The sequence below is a fragment of the Myripristis murdjan genome, chromosome 9 (assembly GCF_902150065.1).
Source record: "Myripristis murdjan chromosome 9, fMyrMur1.1, whole genome shotgun sequence".
NCBI classification, from domain to species: domain Eukaryota; kingdom Metazoa; phylum Chordata; class Actinopteri; order Holocentriformes; family Holocentridae; genus Myripristis; species Myripristis murdjan.
Genome location: NC_043988.1, coordinates 19,806,714 through 19,824,911, shown reverse-complemented (window position 1 = coordinate 19,824,911; position 18,198 = coordinate 19,806,714). Strand labels below are relative to the sequence as shown.

The following is an 18,198-nucleotide window of genomic DNA, read 5'->3' as shown; positions in this document are numbered from 1 at the left end:
TTTCACTCCTTTTTATTTGCACCCAGTCATATTTGCACAGTGTTATGAGAACATTTTGATGTTGATAAATAAATAAATAAATATTTTAATTAAAGGGTGGCAAACAATAGTTATTACTATTCTTGCTGATAACTTTGGGATCATCTCTTTGCCATCTTTCTAACATGCTATTCCTCTATCAAAGCAGACAGACATAGCTGACAGGTGCACCTTTTCAAACTTCAAACATCTGTTTTAGCAGTAGATGACACACCAGAGGTGGAAAGTAATACTCATTTAACTGGTGTAATCACAATGTCAAGCATACTGAGCCAGGGTATTGAAGGTAAAACGTAAACAGCTTAACCTCAAATAAGAATATAAGACCAGAGTCCCACAAAGGAGACAGAGCAGACAGAAAGAGAGAGAAAAATAAGTCAATAATGGTGTTGAAGACAGACAGAGCCAGAAATTATGGGAGAGAAGCAGCACTTAATAAGATTTTATGAGTGACAGACAAAGAGAAATATGAATGAATAAAAGAGATGATGAAATGTCACCTTACTGTCTTTTTCACAGTCCAGTAGGCTTTTTTTTTTTTTTTTTTTTTTTTTCCTTCAAAGCACGGTCAGTCCTAATTTCCTCGAGGGGCTAGTTTGGGGTTAAGTTTGAGGTCAAGTTTAAGAATACAAAGATCATCAAGAGTTGAGTCCAAAAAGAGTCCAAAATTTAAAAAAAAAAAAAAAAAAAAAAAAGGATATCGATACAACACAGCTCACTCTGTAACTCAATATTTTAATCATATGTACCTATAAGTTTACTTTCTGTTTACCTGTTTAGTACAAGTATTGTGTACTGAACGGGGATTTCAGTTTTTTTTCATGGTATCGAATCAGGTACCGAGAATCATTATACTGGTATTGGTATCAACTAACAAAATTCTAGTACTGTCAACAAGTGTGTGCGTGTGTGTGTTTGTATGTGTGTGTGTGTGTGTGTGCGACAGAGAGAGTGTGTGTATGCAAGCACCCATCTAAGTACTTGGTGAAAGCCACAGAAGGATTGATTAGACAGGAAAAATCCTAAATACAACAAGTTAGTGGAATGTCCTCCCAAGTATCGAGAAACACACATTTTTGCCTGTGTGTATGCACGAGCTAATATCGCTGCTGCACACATGCGAAACAATAAGCTCACTCCTTTAGTTCTCTGGAAACCGAAATTTCCTCAGGGCACATAAAATTTTTAGGAGCCAAAGGACAAGTGCCAGGGTTGGAGATGACAAAACAACAAAGAGCCAAACGAAAGAGTGTGGATGTTTAAGTATTCAGAAAAAATGATGCAGGAAAGACAGAGAAAAAAATAAATGGAAAAAGACAGAGAAAGAGAGAGAGCGTGGAAGAGACAGAGAAGAGGCAGAGAAGAGTAATCTTGGAGAGAGGGACGTTAAAACATTCAGAGAAAAATAATGCAGGACACGGAGAAACCAGGGAGTGAGATGAATAAAAAAGAGGGAAAGAGGAATTGATTGCTGAAAGAGGGATGTTTAACAATTTAGAGAGAAATGGGTTGAGAGGAATGGGAAAGGGGTAAGAGTGACATCTAGGCCAATGTGAGCTGAAAAAGATGTGTGTGGAGAAAAAAACAGAGGCAAGGAAAGAAAGGAGACAAGACCTGTCTTTCTCTGTGGGAAAAAGCATATGGCTGATAAGAGTGAGAGGAAAAGTGACTGAAGCTTTCTCCTTTAATATCATATACGGTGTCTTGTTTGCCTCCACCCACTCTCCCACCCACACTCTTTCTTCTCTCCCTCTCTCATGTTGCTCTGCATTTGCCACTGTGTGTGTACTTGTGTGTGCATGTCTGCATGTGTGTGCATTTCTATATTTGCATCTATATTTTTACCTCTCTCCTGTTTACTTCTTTCAGGTTTTGTTGGCTTTTGTCATATTTATTCTCCTCTGGCTTGACTATTCATGTGTGACAGCTGAATCAGGGGAAACATCAAACTATCCCGCTCAGTTGCTTCGGTCTGTTTGTCAGGCTTAGTGCTGCGGTAGACCCACTAAGCGACCACCACTCAAAAGATTAGACACACATACACACATACCCACACACAAACACACACACACACACACACATACTTAAAGTACAATGTTTGGCTCTAGGGCCTGCTTTGTATTACAAGGGGAAATCTTGAGTGGACAAGCTGGTGTGTCAACTTGAGAAAAGACAGAATCAAAAGTTAAGCTTCCATAGCAAATCCTCGCAAATATATGTAATGTACACATCGAAACTATCAAAGAATGTGTGTAAGTAAAGCACGCATGCTGTGTTTTGCATAACCTGCCACAAGAAGAAGCATGGAAAGTCATCCAACCATTGCAGAAACAAGCTTATTTGTGCAACCGTTTACCCTTGTGTGTATTTTATTCAGCAGGTACTATATATCTATGAGTTTTTAAGCTGTTTTCAGCCTGGAACTGTGTTTAATCACTCACTCTGGGGACCCAGGCTCATTAACAAACAGGTGGAGACCCATAAGCTAAGCTCGTGTTGACCCAAAGTCTAAGAAACCAGGTTGTGTACGTCTTTGTCTACTTGCCAAAGCAACAGCATGATTCATCATTACCTAGCCAACATGTAGAGTAATACCATGTGCGGTCAAGTGACAAGTGTGGAACCTTGGCTGCAGTCCAGTACATCACTGCGGATCCTATTAAACTGTCCTGTGAACGTTGCAGTACAGTGTTGGCAGTGGGGCAGCTGTGTATGTACATCTGTCATGTGACCTGCGTTTCTGCACAAGTAACTGGAGATAAAACTGAAATTAAATGTTTCGAGAGAAAATGTTTTGAAATACAGTAGTACAATATATGCACTAAGCTGTCTGTGCTATCCGTTTGATGTATTGCCTGTGTCGGCCACATTTCCTGGATCAATGCAATATTATACCGCACGGAGCTCAATATCATCAGTGTCCTGCAAATAAAAATCTTTGCGGTTTCGAAAAGGTCAACTTCTACGGGAAAATCTGGCAGTTAATTCCATTTACACACATGCACTTTAGATATTTCACAACGCTTTTTCAATAGTCTGAGCACAGCAGCAGAGAAACTTTTTTGTGTACACGGAAAATAATGTATAAGTAAATGGAGCCAATCTTTTTGAAGGACGCTGATGTGTATGAAACTGCATTTGCATTTGATCTCTTTCCCTTCATTTAATCTTTTTCCCACATATTTGCACTTTTTCTTCCTTTTCCCACATATTTGCACACTCTATGTGATTAACAGATGCCTTATACTGCGTCTGCTATTGAATAAAACAATGACACATAAAGTGTTAGCAATGTGACAGCTGACTGCAAACATCAACCATGGATATATGCCACATTCACACATAATAACTAGAACAACAGTTATAAATTCTACATTGTGCTGCACTGCATTACTAAAAAATGTATTGAAATGTTATTTGACATGGTCTTTTACGATGCACATCACTTGCTTTTGCACCCGTCTTCATCATTAAGTTGTGAGTTGAAAAAGTTTAGGAATCTTTGTCATGCATAACCTCACTTTTTCCGCTATATGACACATTCTATACACGGCCAGTATACTTCTCATTTTCCCACAGTATGATCCAGTGAGCGTTCACACATCTCACTGTGTGACATTATACACCACCCTCTCTGCTATATTGCTCTGAAAATAGATTTGTTTCTGCTTGCGTGTGAGCGTGTGTGTGCGTGCGTGTGTGTTTCTGCGCAGGAGTTAGACTTCACTCACCTGAGTTTTCATCCACTCTCTCTTCCACAGTGTGGTCCTTTTGATGGACCCACTCGCTGTTGCACTTGAAGTAAATCTGCGTGGCGGGCGTGGCCTTGCAGTACAGATTAACAGGCTTGTTCTTGACAATGTAGCCCTCCTCGGGTTCAAATAGGAAGTGAGGTAAGGGCTCCGGAGGGTCAGAGGGGAAGGTTTCAGGAAGCTCGCCCAGACTCAGGAAATCATCATCATCTCTCACTGAGGGAGGAGGAGAGAAGGAAAAGGTTAAATTACTGCAGATAGATAGATAGATAGATAGATAACTTGCCTGGAAGACTAAACGGGGTGGATGTTGTGAAATGCTGTTTTCTTAAGATTATTCATTATCTTTTAATAATTTACACCAGTGAGCAGTATGGTCTAATATATTATTTTCCCTGAATTGAGCATGCATGGGACAATGTTGTTTTCATCGATCACTAATTACTGTTGTGTTTCAAACCAATGACCGGCAGAGTACAATTTTCTTCCCCAGACTCACAGAATGCACCTTTGATCAGCATCACTTTGTGGTGAGGTTGTTATGTTGCAGTGGTTATTAGAGATGCCATGACAAAACACAAGACGCCCATCTTGTGCTTATGGCTAAAGTATATTAAGAGGTGAATCTTAGAAAACAAAACAAAAAACTACCAAATGTATTGAAGGTGCACTGTGCAAAATGGCAGGGGAGTAATTCAGTGTGGACCCTTCAGACTCTACTGACAAAAAACATGGAACAAACTTGTAAATTGATGAATCTACATTGCAAGCTGCTAGCCAATCCATTTCTCATCACGCTTGCTTCTGCAGAAGAAGTTTTTTCGATTTTTTGTCACAAAACCTTGAGTCCTTATGGTCTAAATATGAACTATGATTTGATGCTGTTATGCAGTATTTTTTTTACCACTGATCTATGTTTGATGTAATCTCAATATAATATTAACTGGGGTTATTGTATTTCTGTAGTAAGCTTTTCAATGTATCAGCCCTGAAACTGGTCTAATTTGTATTTGATGTAGCCCGCTAACTTAATGAAGGCTACTTGATAATATTCATGTAGTACAACACACACACACTTACAACTGTATATCTGCCCAGGTATAATGAAATGTTTTGTTAACCTACTGTCTGTCACATCTGTACTCTAATATAATTGCCGTTGAGTAGTCAGTCATATAAATATACATGCGCTCAGTTTGTATTTTTTAAAACCGAGTAAGGCTTTGACCAAAAGGTTGGTTTGTTAATAAACTTCAGTAGAGGTGTTACTAAGTGTAGCCTCCCTTTATTTTTTAACATGATTCTCATCAACGGCTGTCATTGTGCTTATTGGCTTCTTTTTTTTAATTTTTAGCAGCACATTGCCCCTTACATATTGGAGAAAAAATGCAAATAATGGCCTGAGAGAGGGAGAGGAAGAAAAAAAAGAGTGAGAGAGGCCAGGCAGACACTTAGAGACGAATGTTACTAGAGAGCCAGATGGAAAAAGGACCAGATGCAGATAGTCTTACTGATAGTCGGACTGGAATCATACTGACAGCGAGAGAGAGAGTGGATAAGTCATGAGAACACACAGAGCACTCGCTCGGCCAACCGTGAGTGCTTAAGGAACTTTGTGCCCTCCAACTCCTCCATTCCACTTTCCTCTCTACTCTTTTTTTTTGCGCTTTCTCCGAACTTTACATCCACCCATGCCCTCAATCAACAGGACACCAAGAATGTTTTGTCACCAGGTTGCCAAGGTCACCGAAACACACAGGATTACACAAGCAGGTGGGAGGGTGTGGAAGTGGGCTTTTACAAGCTCTCTACTTTCAAACAGACACACACACGCACACACACACTCTCTCTCTCTCTCTCTCTCTCTCACTCTCACACACACACACACACACACACACACACACACACACACATACACAGGGGCTGCGTCCAGGTGAGTAAAGAACACATACACGTGCATACATACACGTGGTATGCACACGCACACACTTCTAGCCTGTAATTACCCTCTACTCCATCATCATCAAGGTTCATTAAGCCCATCTAGGCGTTTAACTCTGTGTGAGTGCGTTTTTGTGAATGTGTGTGTGTGCGTGTGTGTGTGTGTGCCTCACCTGGAGAGGGTGACTCATGGGAACATTTTAAATGATGCAGCTTTGAGGTTCAAACCCTTTTTTCAACCCCAGTGCGTCATGGTTATGGACACACACTAGGGACACACTAAAATGCAAAAAGCAATAATGCACTCACATGTGCAGAAAACACACACACACACACACACACACACACACACACACACACACACTCCTCCATTCCTCTACACTAATTGTGTGTGTAGCTGTGCTCCTTATCAGAGAGAATAGCAGTGCGCCGTGGGCTAGGAACTAAAAGCAGCTTAGGAAAAACAACTTAGCAGGACACAAATAGGGAAATATGAGCAGGCAGTGTCCCCACTTTGATGTCACGAAGCTGACATTTTCTCTCTTAGTTTTGTAATTAGTTCTCCCTCTGTCTGTGAGTATGAAAATTGGGAGACATTTTCGCTGTATAATTTCATTATCTCTGGGAAATTTCTCCCACTCTTGGTTATTTATCCAGTGTCATGTTCAGCCATTCATAGTCTATATCCGTCTCTATCTCTTGCAGCCACCCATCCTCTCTTGTTCTCCAACTCTCTCTCTCTTTTTCTACCCCCTTTTCTCCTTGCCCCCACTCCGCCCACCCACCCACTCCACCCATTCTCACCCTCATCTGTCATTCAGAAAGCTGGTGGGTTCATTGCTCTGGAGCGACAGCCATAAATTATTGATTGGCACAGGAAACATGATAGCCAGAGAAAAGGGTGGGTGGGAGGAACAACTAAAGGGGAGGGCTGTGACAGAGTTGTATCCTATGTAGACAGCCATTGTATCACAGATGCCTATTTTTTCTCTCATCCTCTTTTCCCCTCATCTTCCCTCCCACCCCTCCCATTTCGCCTCTTCTCCACCGTCTGCTCCCTTCCCCAACATCCCGCCCCCCCCCTTCTCCTCTAGCTCTTTCTGACAGAGTGAATTACTGATCCTAACACCCCAGCTCATAAATGTCTTGCCTGAATGCTGTCATCAATAATGGATGGCTGTAGCGGTACAATGTCCAGGTTCAATTTATGGCATGTAGCAAATATGTACTGAGGGCAAAAACCACACTCGTTCACTCGCTCACACCCGTAAGCCTGCCCCACTTGAGGAAATCTAACAAACCCGGCCAATAAATATCAGTAAATACACCAAGAGTGATGACATCACTAGTGGCCGATCATGTTCAGACACACAATCTTCTGTTTCATTTAAGTAGAAGTTTGCAGGTCCTTGGATAGAAAGACAGATGGATAAATGGATAGCTAGAAGGAAGGAAGGAAGGAAGGAAGGAAGGAAGGAAGGAAGGAAGGAAGAAGGAAAGAAGAAAGAAATGAAGGAAAGAAGAAAGAGCAAATAAGAGTTTGTAATAAAAGATAAATGCCATTCCTGGAAAAAATTGCCTGTTAAAATTTGTTGCAAAAGCTAATATCACTGTTAGATATCCTGCAAGGTTTTTTTTTTAATATATTATCTGGAAAACATGGTTTATAGGAGTAAATACAGTACAACTGGAGGATCTGTTTATGTAGATGAACTGTTATGAGAAGTAGAAAATACCTTTGTCTCGCTTCATTCCTTACTTTTTGGCTGCATATCTTCTCTCTAAAGCAGAACTGTCAGATAATATTCAGAAATATTCCTGACCACGACAGCTAATTCAAAACTAATACTATCTACCCCTACCAGCACTACTACCACTATTACTATAATAATAATAATATTAAGGAGAGGAAGATGCATGCTTAACAGCAATAATGATAAATGACCTGGTAACATCTTTTGAACCTATATAGAAAAGGGGTTTTATAGGATTTTAGAGTGTGGGAATTTAGAGCCCTGAAACCATGTCTGTGTTCAAATGTGAGCCAAACACAGCCATATAGGGCCAAAAGAAATGCCTCAAGGGTGGAGAAGGCTGTGTGTGTGTGTGTGTGTGTGTGTGTGTGTGTGTGTGTGTGTGCGTATAGGGGCCTGAGCTCTTGGTAAGTGGTCTGTGATGAGTATCAGTGCAGTAGCCGTGGAAATCATGAGATCATACTTGACGTGTTATCAGTTAGTTAGAATCAGCAGCAGCTGCAAAAACACAAGCATACAGACAGACAGGCACACACATACACACACACACACACACACACACACACACACACAGTCACATAAATAGGCAGTCACACACAAATACTTGTGCTCTTAAGACCAGTGCCCCCCTTTACCCCTAATACTTGCCCCTAACCCCCACCAACAGCCTCCAAATACACAACACGTATCCAGGCACACAAATACACATACATGTGCCTCTAAGAAAACAAAGCTAGAGCGATTTCTATCTATCTCAAACACAACTCACACACATACACACGCATGGCTACACAAATGTCAAATGCACACGACCACACCGAGGGAAAAACACATGCACTCACATATTTCATGTTTTATCTCGATTTATCTTAGTTCCTCTTTCTCTCTTTTTCTCTCTCTCTATCACACACACACACACACACACACACACACACACACAAACACACACAAACACACGGGACTGCACTGACACACAGCCTGGTCCAAATACCTATTTTGGTGTTCCCATTACCCAGTGCCCCCTTTTCTCCTAATGCTCACCCACAACTCTAACCACAACTCACATTACACACACACACACACACACACACACACACATGCACCAAAAACCAATCCCAGACATGCAACAGGGTATTGCTGATGATAATACAATGAAACCACATTTTATTATGTAAGAACATGTATGTGTGTGCATATATGTGTAATGCATGTAGCATTGGGGTCCAACACACATAACACACACACACACACACACACACACACACACACACACACACACACACACACACATGCATTCTTCATCACCCCATCTTCAATTCCAGAGACTAATTAGAAACTTGAAAGCTCTGTCTCTAGCTCTGTAATACACAGCTATGTGGGCCTTGAAGAGAGAAGAATGATTGTAAGGAGAGAAGAAAGGGGGAAAGCGCGCGCGCGCGCGTGTGTGTGTGTGTGTGTGTGTGTCTGTTGGGGAGGAGGGGATATGTAGGGAGAGATGGAAACTGGGAGAAGAGAAAGAAGCTAGGAGCTAGTATATCATTGCTCCGGAATGAGATATATGATGCCTCCCATCTTCCTGATACACACACACACACACACACACACACACACACACAAGCGAACTCATGCAAGCATATACAAATGTGCAGACCACCCACACGTGCACACACACACACACACATACACACACACACACACACACACACACACACACACACACACACACACACAGTCACTAAGTACAGACTGGGAGATTGGACTGTGTTATCAGTGCTTTAATTCCTCTGTCATAACATAAAGACTAACTCCACTTTTTCATCTCTTACACACACACACACACACACACACACACACACACACACACACACACACACATAGGAACAAACACATTTTGTATTTTTACTTCTGCTTTCTGTCTTCTTTTGGGAGCGTCCAAATGTCCCCTTAGCCTAGCCTTCCCTCCGCCCCCTGTTCCTTCATACTGATGTTCCCTCAGTCCCCCCCACCCCCCTTGAAAAAGATCCGTATGGCACTTGAATCATAAAATTATATTAAAATGTTTCCTGAACAAACAAACAGAAGACATCTTCTATATTTGTATTAACTTTTTTTACACAGGTTAATAGTTACAACAACTTATCAACTGTGATCCTGCTCTAACTCTAAGGAATAAAGGGCTTAATTTAGTTGGGAATTATTTTTTTAGGGCCTGACAGAACATTGGGATGAGGGAAAATTGGCCCGATCCCCTTTTATTTCATCAACTCTCTCATTTCGTTTCTGTCTAGCACACTTTAGACTTTTTCATTCTCTCTGTCACTCTCTCATGATTTCACTACCACCGCTGCTTTAAGAAGATAACAAATGGATTTTATTATTCTGTCTTTTGAAACAAACTTGCTAACCTCCTGTTAGTGGAGCAACACTCGACATAAGAGTTTATTTGTGCGCTATTCAATTATTCATGCTTTTAAACAACATGAGTTTCAGGTGAGATTTTGTTTACTCAGTGGTGCCTCGAGACATACCTGAAACCGACGGTTGTTGAGCTGAATGTTAGAGCATTTAAATCTATTCAATAATATTGTAAATGCTATAGCATATTATTGGTGGCAGTGATTTTTATGCGACTGTGCCTCCAGTTATCTCTTTATTGTGATGAACAGTTGTAGAGGTGAGCCTTTTAAATCTCTTCATAGCTTTCCTAACTGCTTCTCAGGTCTTTGTTGGTATTACTTTTGGTAGTTTTTTTTTTTTTTTTTTATGCCATTATATTTTGAGCCATGCCTATTCTGCTCAATGAGTTTTTGATAAGAGTGCTGGGTTTTCTCTGTGCCATGAGCACACACACAAAGATAAAAGAATAAGCCGAATCAGTCTTTAACAATTCTCACTCATAGTCTATTATGTCAAGGGCGTTCAGGAGGTTAAGTGATTACCAGTGGCCCCAGATTAAAACTCAGAATTTCTTTCTTTCTTTTGTTGTTTTCCTCCTCTCCTTCCCTTATCTCATTTTTAAAAGACAAGTGGTTCAGATGAGGGCAAATAAACAAGGACCAATATTGTTATGCAGGTTGAAAATGACATGATAAAGTTCACACTGCCAGTATGCAGGTGGTATGTGTGTGTGCGTGTGAGAGAGAAAGAGAGCGAAAGAGAGAGAGCGAAAGAGAGAGAGAGAGGGATCAGGTCAAAAAGATATATAAAGAAGAGATCAAGGGTAGGTTAAGTCAGTTCAACGGCTTGACATAGCATGTTGGGGGGGTTAGTACACACACATCCTCACACACACAAATGCACACCATACACCAGTATATCATGTTCCTGTAGAAATATGAATCAAGTGGTTCCACATCATCTGCATTCATCTGAAACCTAATCTGTGCCTCATCATCAATCAGCGCATTGATAAAAGCCACGTTACTCATGACATGCAATAGACATGTGAAATGAGAGAGCCTAATCGCTCAGTTGCCCTCATGCTGCAGTCTAACAGGATCAAACACATTCAGAATCAATAAAAGAGAGAGGAAAAAAAATGACACCACAGAATCATCAAATCACGAGCATTTTTAAAAAGTAAATAAATTATAGAACTAAATGATGTTTCACAACATCAAACCAAATCTGTACCAACCATAAAAGTAGCTGTCTGTATATTATGTGTTAAAATGAACAAATGTGGCAAAAAAAAAAAAAAAACACACCACACTAGGCGAGCAAGTCACAACAGGAAACATGTACTTTTTCATTTTAATTGTTCACCAAGTGACACTGTTAGACCAAAACAAGCAGAGAGCGAACAAAATGTCCCCAAACTCATGCTTGGATGTTTCTCTGGCTGTGCGGTTTCCCATGTGTTTAGCTTTCAGATGATAGTGTGGGACTTTAACGATATGAAAAACCAAAAGCATGGACACATAATTCCCCACTAAAAATATTTCTTCGTGGCTGCCCTCCAACAGAATCTAGACCATATGGCTAAACAGCATTCCAGTGAATCCACCACCAAAGAAAATCTTCATTATTTTACTGTACGTGGGGCAGGAGCTGCTCTAGAACAGGGCGGCCCACCCTGATTGCTCCACAGCAGAGACAACCCAAGGACAGATAGAATAAAGCATGCATAGTATACACTATATCATGGCTAATTATATATCCTCCAGGCTTTCGGGGCTGGACGAGTCCATTCATAATAGCAGAAAGTATTTGAAAGCTACAGTAATTCTATGTGGGAGCAGACAGTGACAGCTGGCTGGCGTCCCAAGCCTTTCAGTGTGTCAGACAGATAAGGCCCCATGTAAAGCCTGGGACTAGATTTACAGCCCTGCCTGGTGAGAGGTGACTCTGTCTGGCCACAGCTGGCCACCTGACAAACTCCGAGGGGAAAAAATGAGCGCATGCGAATGTGTAAAAGTATGTGTGTAACCAGAAAGAGAGAGAGAGCCAGCAGTACTGGTAAAATGAGAAAGTTGTAAACCTACAACGTGGACTTTCTCAAACACACTCCTCCGTAAAAGTTTGTATATGAGACAGATAATAAAAGGTTTGATGACAAGAAAAAACAAACAAAAAAGGAAACGGATAAAGACTGAGATACCGAGAGAATGTGTGTGAGAGAATGTGCTTCTCTCCTGGAGACTGTTGTCATTTCGCATGTGCTTTTCTCTCTATCTAACATCAGCGTACACCCAGGCCTAATCAATTCATCTGATTATTCCATTATATGTGTGTGAAAGTGAAATTGTGTATGAACAGTGTGTGTGTGTGTGTGTATGTGTGCCTGTGCATGATTATGTGTGCACCTACTCAAAATTACATACCAATGATTGATAACATTTTTAAAATTGGAAATATCCAGGAATGGCTAATGGGATTTTTTTTCTTGTAATTCAATGTCTTTATTGAAATTCCATATTTACATGGTGGGGTAGAGCTGAGCGAGCTCAGTCTGGATAATTACATTAGGGTCATACGTGCTCACTTAAAGACAGACAGGAGCAGCCACACACACACACACACACACACACACACACACAATGGTGTCTGTAAAGTGCACATGTTTAACTCAGGTATAATTCTCAATTACCCTCACTTACAATGTCAGAACACAGCCAAACTACCTATTTCTCTCTCTCTCTCTCTCTCTCTCTCTCTCTCTCTCTCTCTCTCTCTCTCTCACTCTGTGTGTGTGTGTGTGTGTGGTTGTGAATATGTGAAAATGGCTGTTGTTATGTGTGATACTATGTGTTTCCTTTTGTGTGCACGTGTATTGGTGCAGTGCACGTGTGTGTGTGTGTGTGTGTGTGTGTGTGTGTGTGTGTGTGTGTGTGCGCGCGCGCACTACAGTAAAAGTGCATTTAGCATTCTGAACTAGCATCCTGAAGGCTATAGAGAGGTCAGCATGGCTCTATAATTGAGTCAGTCAATAGCTTTCTGCTCATTTACTACTCTGTGCATGCGTGTGTGTGTGTGTGTGTGTGTGTGTGTGTGTGCACTTTTGCATTGCATTGCACTGCAGTGCAATTCATGCAGTCATAGCCTCCTTTTGATCAATACAAATCAATGGTACCATCTCACCTACTTATCTATTACTTTACAGCCTGTGAGCCAACATGCTTAGACTTTTAGTCCACTATATGAAGAAAATATAAATAAATAAATAAGTAAATATAGAGATAAATAAATCATCTGTCATCTGCTAATGTGTTTTGAGACTCTGCAATTTCCATATAGGTTGCATATCGGACATTGAAAAAAATGCAGTTCCAACCAGAAACTAGTTTTGCAACATGTTGATCTCATCTGTTATTTACCCCATGGCTTATGCATTGTGTTTTGTGTTTTTTACCACACCTGTGTATAGGTGACATCCTCTGACCCAGTAGAAGATACTGGTATCATGTAGCCTGTTCATCTGATGGCACTAAAAACAGAACAATTCACACTCATGCACTTTTTGAAGTCGGCGCAGAAGCAGAGCACAACATCATCTAAATGATAACGCTAAAGTAATAATATTCATGCGCCAAGATAAGAACAGCAGTCAGAATGTGGACTGGGTGACACATATGCATTGATGGTACAATAGCCATGCACTCGTCACCGCATCACAGAAACATGAGACCAGATGATCTTATGTCAATTCCCACAGGAATAAGCAGCAATATTTCTTCTCTATTCACTCAGCAGCCATACAGCAACAGCCAATGTTTAACTGCCACTTTTTAAACTGCAATCTGCACTAAAACCAAAACAGGGGCAAAACAGAAACTAATGATATAATTTACATAGAGCATGCATTATCATTACAGGCATGAAGGCTTTTTTGTTTGTTTTTTTGTTTTGTGTGTGTGTGTGTGTGTGTGTGTGTGTGTTGTGTATGTGTGTGTGTGTGTGTGTGTCTACTTGTGTCTGCATTTTTGGAAACGTTTTCCAGAGGTTAAAGAAGCGGACTTGTGATCTTGTCAGCTGTTTGAATCCCTGGACCAGATGGAAAATACAGATGGGGAAAGCAGATGAATAATATAACGTGCCCTTAAGCAAAGCACTTCACCTAACTTAGGTTACTGAATATGCTGAGAGTATGGAACTGCATGAACGTGACGCAGGACACTGCAAGAAAAACAGTAATCAGTAATCAGTAAACTTTCTTTTAGTCTGGCAATTGTTTCTATTGTTCCAAACTCAAGTTATCATGCTAGCCACTTGACAGGATGTAGATAGACTAAAGTCACTGGGTAGAAATGTCTTTAAAAAATAAAAACAAAAATGGAAACTCTTTAAAGAATTTGTTCTTCTGGAACTCTCCAGCGTACGGAGCAATCAGCAAGAAAGAAAAATTCCTTTTAAATCCTTCTTGACTAATCGGCACGATCGTATTCTTTACAAGATGAGAGGCAATAGCGATGAAACAAACAATTCAGAGGAGGGAGGAAAAAAATTAATTTAATTATTTATCCTAATGAAAACTAAAAAAAATGTGTTGTTTCATTGCACTCAATAAGCACAAACTCTGTGCTGGGACAGTGGTTGGCTGAAAACCAGATCAGACTGAGACACCACCCGCCTTCATCCGCACACACACACACACACACACACACACACACACACACACACACACACACACACACACTTAGGCATAAGTCACACACACATATACCATTTAGCACATGCACGACAAATAGATATTCATGTTTTTTACATAGACCCATGAACACACAAACATACACACACAGACACACACAAGCACAGGCACTCACACGAGCAGCTGATGTGTGGGTGTTTGCAGGTAGGCAGTGTGATTGTGAGAGCACTCAGTTGCTATTTTCCATGGCCAGTGCTGCCAAGCGCTACACACACAAACACAGACACTCACACAAATACATAACAGGGCTGGGTGTGTAGCTTTGCTTGTCCTGAATGACAATTGCCACATCTGTTACTAGTTCCAACATTATTGTATAGTTTTTCCTCGTTTCCTCTGTCTCTTTCTCTCTCTCGCCCCTTCAGCATTTAGCAGAGTCACGACACTTTTTCCCTTCAAGTACCATTCTGCGCGCCTGCTGCATTTTCTGCTGTTTCTCCTTCACTCCACAGGATTTTGGAAAGCAACCTGGCTGCCAGGCACGGGGTGAAAAAGAGAGAAAGAAAGGCACATAAGGGGGGGTAGCATGGATGAGAGGACGAGGGGAGGGTGGGGTGGGCGGCGAAGTAAGTTAGCTAGCCTCGTTTGGGCTGAAATGGATCATAAGCCAGGGCTTATCTCCTATTTCTGAGGCGCAAGTCGGCTTAGGTGTACAGGTGCAGCTCACTGGACAGGATTGGGCAGTCCGCAGCGGGGGCTTACCTCCAATTCCTCTCTTTCAAGGCTGAGTACCGACCACTGGGGTATCGGTTACAATGTTTCATATGTGTCTTTCACATGATTCGGTAAAAGGGTTGAGCCCTAAACGCCACAGTATCAGCCACGAAGAAGCAAGATGAGAGTCAATCTGTCTCAGTTGTTGGCTGTGCAGTGGGGATTCATTCCACCTCCCACTCCTCCCTCTGAACTAGGTCACTGGTGTGAGACCAGTAATGGTTGGCCATTTAGGGCAAGTCCCTTCCCTCTCATCCCTTCCCCCTCCTCTCTACCTCTTTGAAGTCACGCTAGGTCAATACCAGACAGGTCCTCAAGGAATTAGTCATAGTAAACAAGCTTCTTTTTTTTTTTACAAAATTTGAAGCTTTCCACAAATATCACCAGGGCTTGCCACTTGTTTATTATTTTATGTTTATGGCCTCCTTTCACATGGGAAGGATTTCAGTTTACAAATGATCACAACTGGAATTTCCAAAACAGTTTAATCAATGGGTTTGAGAGTGAAGCGAAAATGTCACAGTTCAAAAATATCGCTGCAAACGTGTGCTGTTTCATCCTTCACATAAGACAGAGATGAATGCTTGCAAGAGGCAAACAGCAAACACACACACACACACACAAAGAGTGAGAGAGAAAGAGAGTGAGAGAGATAGACAGAGAGAAAGGCAAGCACAGGCACTCGAGACAAGAAATAATTATGATGACTCCCAACCGTTGTGTATCCACTAAGAACATACTGATCAGCTCTGTAATGCAAAAGTCTCTCTCTTTGTCTCCACACACACACACAAATACAAATGTACGCACCCCCACACGCATACACACTCACGCACAGACAGAATATCTCATTCATATGCATAGTCTTATGTAAGCTTGTGGGGGTACAAACTTGTGCGAGTTGCTGTGTAATGTTATCTTCCAGATGGATTCTGTCTCCCTTATCCCCAGCCTGAGGGAAAAGCAAGGCTTCGCTTTCATTCATGTTCTACTATCACAGCTCAGCATCGCTATTAATACAAGCAGTGAGCGCAGGGCAGTGCATTAGAATATCAAAACAGTGGCCAGGGAAAGGACTTGTATTTTGAGGGAGATAGGGGGGTGTATGTCTGGGTGGCTGGCAACATAATCTGATAGAATGTCTGTTTTCTCTTCCTGTAGGTATGTACTGTAAATGAGCTGCATCTGCTCATCCACCTGCCTCGATCCCTGTTCACGTCCGTCTGCCATGCTGTATGTATATAAATCTCTCTCTCTTGTTATGATTATTTTTCAATCTGTCTCCTTTTATGTCTGTCTGCTCCTTTTGCCTCTTGGTGTGTGATGTATTTCCTGTCTCCTACTGCCTGTAGCAAAGCCTTCATATCCCTGTTTTGCCTTTCTGTACATCCTTCTCTCCTCTTTCTGTCCCCTCCACCCTCCACTTTGTCTTGTTTTTGCCATGGAGGAATGGCACACTTTTAGTCGTGTAGTCATATTTCTTTCTCAGGTCACCTCCCCTCAGGCACATTTCACCTCTACCCACCCCCACCGCTCACCGACTACTGTAGGTCTCCTCTGCTCTTCCTTGTCGTCTTTTCAGCATCTCATTCTCTTCTTTCCTTTATATCCCTCCATGAATTCTCTTGTATTCTCTTGTATCCCTTCCTTCCCTCCCCTCCATAATGTCATTTTTCTTCCTCTTTTTCAACCTCCTTCTCTTTTTTCGGATCCTAGTCGAGGACTCACTTTAGTCTGGTTGCTTCACCCTCCCTTTTTTCTTTCAGGGTGAAAAAAAAAACCCACAATGGTTAGCCCAGTTTTGGAGATTACAAATCTATTTTGGTGTGAACAAAAGGGCATAACACAAACACATGCACAAACGTATACTCATACTCACAGGCGCACATACATATGATAAAGAAATAATAAAAATAAAGATGGACTTGACTCAAATGAAGGAAAAACAGCTTACAGGCTTACTTCATTTGAAGATTTGCCCATATTTTGACTATTTTTTTTTCAGAGCTTGAGATAAAATTGGCTCAGACATTTCAGTGCTCAGGCCTTCCTCCATCTGGAGGCTCCCCGTCTTTCTCTCTGCTCCTTCTTCTTCTTCGCTGCCCTCGTTCCTTGCAACCACATGATCCCCCCCCCCCCCCCCCCCCCCCCCCCCCCCCGTTTTTCTTTTACCCCCTAGTCGAACTCTGCTATCCCCCCCACCGTTTTTCTGTCCTCCTCAGCCCTCCCACCATCCCGTCCTCTCGCTCTTTCTCTCTCTGGCATCTTTCCTCCTTCCTCCTCTTCCATGCCCATTTCTCTCGCCTTTCTCATCTTCGGTGCTCTCCCATCCGGTTTCTCCCTAAGATGCCTCTTCTTCGCTGCCTCCTCCGCTCACTCACTCGCTGGCATCCTTCCACCCACTGACCCCTCCCTCCCCCTCATCTCTCTATCCCTCTCTTCTCTCTACCCAAGCCCTTCTCTTTTTTCAGTCTTCCTCTTCCTCTCCCTCTCCCTCTCTCTCTCTCTCTCTCTCTCTCTCTCTCCTCAGGTCACTATAAATAGAGCCTCCAGGGGAGTTCATAATGGACTTCTGCCTCTGACCTTATTACAGACACATTACTGACCATACTCGTCTCTTACCTCGATATCACCCTCTCTCTTGCTCTCTGTCTCTCATGAAAACACACACACACACACACACATACAGTACAGTCTCTCACACAAATAAAGGCTCCACGACTGCTCTCACTCCAATCTTTCTCTGTCTCATACCTTCCTACACAAACAGCTCAATCTTAACATTACACACATCCACCCTACACACATCTTTCAATAACAGCCTCTTTCAATCTTTACCTATTTGCTCTCC

The 18,198-nt window shown here is 41.8% G+C and overlaps 1 protein-coding gene across 1 annotated transcript in view; it reads right to left on the bottom strand.

Moving 5' to 3' along the window:
• Positions 1 to 18,198, bottom strand: part of unc5ca (unc-5 netrin receptor Ca) — a 239,398-nt gene that overhangs the window by 115,681 nt on the left and 105,519 nt on the right. The window contains exon 2 of the mRNA XM_030060679.1: positions 3,771 to 4,007. Within this exon, the coding sequence (XP_029916539.1) occupies positions 3,771 to 4,007 (237 nt within the window). The remainder of the gene's footprint in view (positions 1 to 3,770; positions 4,008 to 18,198) is intronic.